Source organism: Solanum stenotomum, chromosome 3 (genome assembly GCF_019186545.1).
Source record: "Solanum stenotomum isolate F172 chromosome 3, ASM1918654v1, whole genome shotgun sequence".
NCBI lineage: Eukaryota > Viridiplantae > Streptophyta > Magnoliopsida > Solanales > Solanaceae > Solanum > Solanum stenotomum.
In genome coordinates this window covers 4,535,583-4,542,615 of record NC_064284.1, presented here as the reverse complement: position 1 = coordinate 4,542,615, position 7,033 = coordinate 4,535,583, and the positions used below count along the sequence as shown (strand labels likewise).

Genomic DNA, 7,033 nt, shown 5'->3' with positions numbered 1-7,033 from the left:
TGATAGCAGAAAGAGCAAACACGAACATTAGATTTACACTTATATTGTGAAACTTCATTGCTTTCTTAGTTTTGTTTGATAGACTTGTGCTTGCAAGTTGGACATCACATCCATGTATATATATAGTACTGAGATTAGCACTCAGCTCAAAGAGGAAATTTGATTGTTACTTCTTTATACTTCAAATATTGTTTGATTGACTACTATAATTATTTAAAGTTCTCACTCTTAATTTTCCAATTTTTCCATCTTAATCAACGAGGTCGCTTAATTAAATTCATTAGTCTGCGAAATCATGGAAAACAGGATCAATTATTTGAGGAAAACAAATGATATTGGTCAAAGTCTCTGCATATATTACTGCATTTGAAGAGTTGATCGACATCCAAAAGATGTATTAAGCTATTATAATATCATAGAGTGGCTAAGAACAGAATATTTTCTGCGACGTAATCACTACACTTCAATTCATCATCAATAAGATAAGAGAGAAGAGTTGACAAAAGAATTCATTCAAGTTCAACAATAATGTTAATTCCTGCCGAAGATATTTTAGTGCACAATATTATTCCAAGGGGTTGTCTAGTTACAAGGATTAGGGGGTTATCCAATATAAAATTTGGAATTAGATTTGTCTAGTGTTGGTTGTGGACAATAGCTAAAAAACCAGTAGAGAAATTCAAGTTCATAACCTAAATCCTTAGTTGTGATTTGAGCCAAACAGTGTAACAAAACAGCAGGAAAAACGTGCTGAAAATGATGACAAAGTCTAACTATCACCTACCAAAAATTAGAAGAAATGCTTCTGCTGTCACTACAATTTTAATGAAATCCAGTTAAGTATATAGTGTGTAATCCTGGATGCTCTGCTTGGGAAGGATACTGCCTTGTCAACTTGGCAGAATATCATCACCTTGTCAACTGTCTGTCACCCCAAAAAATTACTCACAAGTTGCTTCTTAAGTGCAGGAGAGCTTAGTAGCCAATACAACCGAAAGCAACATTACAATCAACAAATTTGCAGAGCTAAATGAAGACTTGATCTACACAAGGATAGGCTCGGGAGCTGGATCTGAGGGAGCACCGCTACTGCCATTGAGGACGGTGACATTGCCATCTGAATCCACATCCACAATTACTGAATCACCTTCTTTGATCTCACTTGCAAGCATCTTCTCGGCCATGCTATCCTCCAGCAGTCTCATAATAGCTCTCCTCAATGGCCTAGCTCCATAGCTTGGGTTGTATCCTTCATCAACCACCCTGTCTCTAAACCTCTCTGTCACTTGAAGTTCTATCTCCTTATTCTTCAACCTCACAAAGACTTCCTTAAGCATGATATCAGCAATCTCCTTCACCTCCAACTTAGTGAGCTGACGGAATACAATCATCTCATCTAATCTGTTTAAGAACTCTGGCCTGAAGTACTGTTTCAACTCCTCAGTCACCAAGCTCTTGATACGGTTGTAACTACTATCCTTCTCGTCAAAATCTAGATCAAAACCTATACGACGACCTCCTTTCTCTATCACACTGCTTCCAACATTTGATGTCATGATGAGGAGTGTATTCTTGAAGTCGACAGTTCTGCCCTTGCTGTCTGTCAATCTTCCATCTTCAAGAATTTGAAGCATCATGTTAAAGACATCAGGATGAGCCTTCTCAATCTCATCAAAGAGCACAACAGTGTAAGGTCGACGCCTCACAGCTTCAGTTAATTGACCACCTTCAGTGTAACCAACATACCCAGGGGGTGAACCGATGAGTTTAGACACAGTGTGTCTCTCCATAAACTCACTCATATCAAGCCGAATCATTGCTTCTTCAGAACCAAAGTAGTACGTTGCTAAAGACTTGGCCAGTTCTGACTTCCCAACACCAGTTGGACCAGAAAAGATGAAACTGGCAATAGGTCGGTTGGGATTCTTGAGTCCAACACGGGCACGTCTGATAGCACGACTAATGGCTTTTACAGCTTCATCCTGGCCAATGACTCGGGTATGAAGTGTTTCTTCCATTTTTAGGAGGCGATCAGATTCATCAGTTGAGACCTTCTCTACAGGAATGCCAGTCCAGGAAGAGACAATGTGCTGAATATCTGCCTCTGTCACTATGGGACCTGCTGCATCTCCTGCCTCAGATTCCGCCTTGCTCTTCTCTTTGTTTTTGTCTATCAAGGCTGAGATTTGTGCCTTAAGGTCCATTTCTCTATCACGCAACTCCCCAGCCTGTCCAATGCATAGAGAGGATTAAAATTGCACATCCTGAACATCTCAGTGCTTTCAATAAGAAATTAATCAGTTCAGAGGAATTTTATGCACAGGATCGAGAGGAAACCAGTCACCTTCTCAAAATCTTGACCACGGACAGATTCATTTTTCTCCTTTGTAATCTGGCGAAGCTCCTTCTCCAGCTCTCTTGCTTCCTCAGGGAGCTAGATGGTATCAGGAAAACAGGTCATGACTCCATTAGGAAGAAAGGGAACGACAGAGTAAGCCAAAGAGAGTATTTTATACCTGTGCATGACGAAGTCGAACACGGGAACCAGCTTCATCAATCAAGTCAATTGCTTTATCAGGCAGAAAGCGGTCACTGGAACAAAGGTTCAACTCAAAAACATATTCATGCTTTACTTCAGATAAATCATGGAATTAAGATGATTTTTTTTGGAGTGGAGATAAATGTGCAATTTTTCAGGAGATAAAATGTGCATAAGCCTATTCCGGCACTGATACAAAAGAAAAGACGCTTCTCCTAACAGTTTTATTATTGGGAAGGATATATCTAAAGCATACGAGAAAAAAATTAGTTTGCTATGAAATCCCAAAGTCAAAATGTACCAACAACTTGAGTCCGGAAGATAATTTGGAAAATGAATATATGATTAATAATACCTGATGTACTGGTGAGAAAGCTTGGCAGCAGCGTCTATTGCCTCATCAGTGTAACGGAGCTTGTGATGAATCTCATACCTCTCCCGAAGCCCTTTCAAGATCTGTATGGTTTCATCCACAGAAGGTTCAGGGACTTTAACTGGCTGGAACCTCCTCTCCAGTGCAGGGTCTTTCTCAATGTGCTTTCTGTACTCATCCAGGGTTGTGGCTCCAATACACTGACAAGTGAAACCAAGCAAAATACTTCTCAATTACACCAGCTTTGAAATTCTTTTGTAGTTTTACCAGGATGAACTCCGATCAAGATAATGATTAAACACCAAATTTAAGGTAGATTTCATAGTTCTCATTGAGATTCCAAGGAACGACATACTACAGGTCAATGAGGATAATGAACCTGTAGCTCGCCTCTAGCCAGGGCAGGTTTCAAGATGTTCGCAGCATCAATTGCTCCCTCTGCAGCTCCAGCTCCAATCAATGTGTGTACTTCATCAATAAACAGTATTATTTCATCACTTTGTTTGATTTCCTCCATTAGTTTCTTCAGTCTTTCCTCAAACTCTCCACGGTATTTTGTCCCAGCAACAAGCAATCCCATATCAAGTGTTATGACCTGATCATCACCCATAGCAAGTCACAGATTCATATCATGACAAGGATATATACATTTTTTGAAAAGGAGGGTATACCACATCAAAATAGTTGCAGATAAAAAGATTCACAAAAATAGGTTCATCTTCCCTATGACTTCAGTTTTTATAAATCCTGTTTTTCTTCAGTGCTTTATAGCTGAGTCCATATACCAGTCACTGAAAGAAATATGTAAAGCAGGCTCAAGGCGGTTGAAATTCGAAAACCTGTTCGTACAAGTTAGTGGGACATTCAAGTGTTTCTGTAAATTTTTGGCACGCCTACCAAAAATATTGATTGGACACTTTAGAATCACGTAATTTTAGTGTTTGGGGGGGGGGGGGGGGGGGGGGGGGGGGGGGGGGGGGGGGGGGAGGGGGTTATGGGGAATCAGATAACAATATGGCTTTTCCTACTTTAACATATTTCTTGTGTATATCTCTGTCTGCAGAGTTTTTCCTTCCAATTTTAAAAATTACCAACTGTACAAAATCAAATTCTAAGACATTATAAAAATGATTTTTGAAGTCTTTCTATCTAAGAATGTAGCACAGCTTCTGGATCTGCCACACAGTTGAGATGAAATTGAAAAAGAGAAAATAAAGCACAAGCATAAAACATGTTCTGCAAATTTATCATACACCTCTGTACCTTCTTTCCCTCTATTGTTTCAGGGACATCACCATTAGCAATTCTTTGAGCTAGCCCTTCGGCAATAGCAGTTTTTCCAACACCTGGTTCTCCAATAAGACAAGGGTTGTTTTTTGTACGGCGACCCAAGATTTGAGTAACACGCTCGATTTGAGCCTGTCTTCCAACTACAGGATCTAGTTTCCCCTGAAAATATAATATGACCAGATCAAATAATTGAAGAGAGCCAATCAATCGCCACATTATGACAAAATATCTTTCTATGTACCTCTTCAGCTAACTTTGTCAAATTGGTGCCGTACTCCTCCAATGTAGGCATTTTTAGGCCAGAAGTTCCACCGCCAACACTAGCACCAACAGCCTCACTACTCTCGCCAACCATCCGTATGACCTATTTATTTATTTTTCAACCAAAAAGAGAAACTGATTTACAATGAAGTCAAGCAATTTAAATACCCTCACCCTCATCAGAAGTAAACAATAACAGCATACCCAGTGTAATCCCACAGGTGGGATTTGGGGAAGGTAAGATGTACGCAGACCTTGGCTTCAAGAAAAGCATTTCAAACCAGTTTGAGAAAGGAAAATGACTTGCCTGTGTGCGAATGTTACTGGGGTCAGCACCCAAGTTTTCAAGAACACGGGCAGCCACACCTTCACCTTCGCGCAACAATCCAAGTAGCAAGTGTTCCGAGCCAATGTAATTATGCCCTGCATCACAAAACCAATCAACACAGACAACAAAGAAATTATTTTTAGAATCCATGAAGCTTGTGCCTGGAGAGGACTAGAGAGGAAAGAAGTAACTATTGAAAAATCATGACTAACAACTACATCAAAATAAAACTTAAAAGGAGATCATTTTTGTGTTTGCATGACCGTTAGACCATCCAACAAAAGGCTGAAATGATTAGATAGGGGTACCTAGTTGGCGGGCTTCCTCCAGAGATAATTCTAGAACACGCTTTGCACGAGGAGTAAAAGGGATTTCCACTGCAATAAATCCACTACCCCTGCCAATAATCTTCTCTACTTCCACACGAGCATCTTTCAAATTAATTCCCATGGATTTAAGAACCTTAGCAGCAATACCAGTTCCCTCACCAATAAGACCCAGCAGGATCTGTTCTGTCCCAACAAAGTTGTGACCTAGTCGTCTGGCCTCTTCTTGTGCAAGCATAATGACTTTTATTGCTTTCTCAGTGAAGCGCTCAAACATTGCTTTTGGGACAAATCGGCACCCTCGTGGCCGTCTGACAAAAGTTGCAGCTGCCACTTTCGAATGGAGAGTTTCTCCAGATTTTACTAGTAGTGTATCTAACGCATTGCACCCTCGCAGTCCTGCAAAACTATTCAGCCTTGAGGAAGAACATTTTACATTACATAGCATTCTAACAGTTCTTTGATTTTTCCGGGATCCATTGAATTGTCCAGCCCTTTCACCAGCTACTGAAGATAGAATGTCTGTTGACTGAACTAAAGCTCTAGCCATGATGGACCTGCAACCTGACATGATAGCATATCAGAAAAGATCACTAGTGGCAATGGGAAAAATACCAAGGTTCATATTACATAACATATACATATAATTAGCAGACATCAACAAAACCATCATTAACTAATAACCATTGAAGGCTACTTTTTTTGGACCATTGTTAACCATTAACCATTGAAAGTTAATTTCTTTAGATGACATAATGTAGAAAAATAGGATCATTATGGGAATGCCAAACTTAAAAAAACTCTGCAAATGCATGTTGCCCATTTTCCCAAAATACTCGAGCAACATACAACTAGCGCATAAGCTTAAAGCTAAATTCAAAATGAATAATAAAGCCTCAAAACAAGAAGACCTGGAAAACTATGCAACCACTGGATGGTAACTGTTTTATACAGGATAAAGTAGCCAAGCTACAAGGACTTTAGTTTCTAAATTAGCAGAATCGTGAATATATAATTCCCTATTGCATAGATTAACTTGGTTCCAATGGGAATATATAAACAAACACTCTAGAATTCAACAACAACAACCCACACCCTTGAGACAAGGCAGTTTTATTCAGCACTAGGAGTAATTTAGTGAAGCGGTTAATTGGGAATTCTAACACCACAACAAGTCAACCAGAACTACATTGCTTAAATAAAAAAAATAAAAAAATGGTAACCTACATCATACCCCTTTCAAAGAAGCAAGGCCAAAATCTACAACAATACCAACTTATAAAAGAATAACCCCATTACTTGGAAAGAAACTAGTCCAAACAAGTAGAAGCAAAAGACCCATCCTTACAACTTTGATTCATTAAGTAAAAACATCAAAATAACAGGTCAGAACAACTCAAATGAACAAAATCAGGTCCAAAGTTGCAATCTTTACAGAAGTAATGGTTGAATTTCAACACAAGAAATAAAGGGTCGAAGTAGTTAAATGCAGAAACACCTAATTCAAAAAAATTCAAGACACACCCAAAACCAAATCTTGAAAAGAACCCTAATACCAATCTGTGTTATTCATCAATAAACACATACAGATAATGAGATTAATTCATAAAAATGCTCACCTCAATAACACTAAAGATTGTGAAAAGAGGAGAAGAAAAAAAAAAGAAAGAAAGGGAAAAGAAATAGAGAGAGCTTGAAAGTCGGCCGTGTTATAGCGCTAGTAGGTAGATAGATATAATTGTCAATTATATATAAATAAATCATATAATAATATTAAAAAAAAATGATACTCCATTGACCACTCCTGCACCGGCATACACACAACAATATCTCTCCCTTTTTTTCGTGCAAATAAATAACAATAAACCCTATTCTGTTATAAATATATTTGTGTTATAAATGTCTATTACGTAGAT

The 7,033-nt window shown here is 38.7% G+C and overlaps 1 protein-coding gene across 1 annotated transcript; it reads right to left on the bottom strand.

Annotated features, from left to right (window-relative positions):
- Positions 1-670: 670 nt before the first annotated feature.
- Positions 671-6,965, bottom strand: LOC125859412 (ATP-dependent Clp protease ATP-binding subunit ClpA homolog CD4A, chloroplastic). Its single transcript, XM_049539157.1, has 10 exons — positions 6,737-6,965; positions 5,100-5,681; positions 4,771-4,886; positions 4,444-4,566; positions 4,176-4,361; positions 3,292-3,507; positions 2,895-3,112; positions 2,517-2,592; positions 2,345-2,434; positions 671-2,228 (listed from the first exon to the last, which is right to left on the bottom strand). The coding sequence occupies exons 2-10, from the start codon at positions 5,665-5,667 to the stop codon at positions 1,044-1,046; spliced, it is 2,778 nt and encodes a 925-aa protein (XP_049395114.1). The 5' UTR covers positions 5,668-5,681; positions 6,737-6,965; the 3' UTR covers positions 671-1,043.
- Positions 6,966-7,033: the final 68 nt, after the last annotated feature.

Excerpts from the sequence above, each read along its gene's own strand:
- LOC125859412 (XM_049539157.1), bottom strand. The coding sequence starts at position 5,667 with ATGGCTAGAGCTTTAGTTCAGTCAACAGACATTCTATCTTCAGTAGCT. Across the intron at positions 4,362-4,443 it reads TGACAAAGTTAGCTGAAGAG|GGGAAACTAGATCCTGTAGT; the intron begins GTACATAGAAAG and ends TTATATTTTCAG. Across the intron at positions 3,113-3,291 it reads TGGCTAGAGGCGAGCTACAG|TGTATTGGAGCCACAACCCT; the intron begins GTTCATTATCCT and ends TTCACTTGTCAG.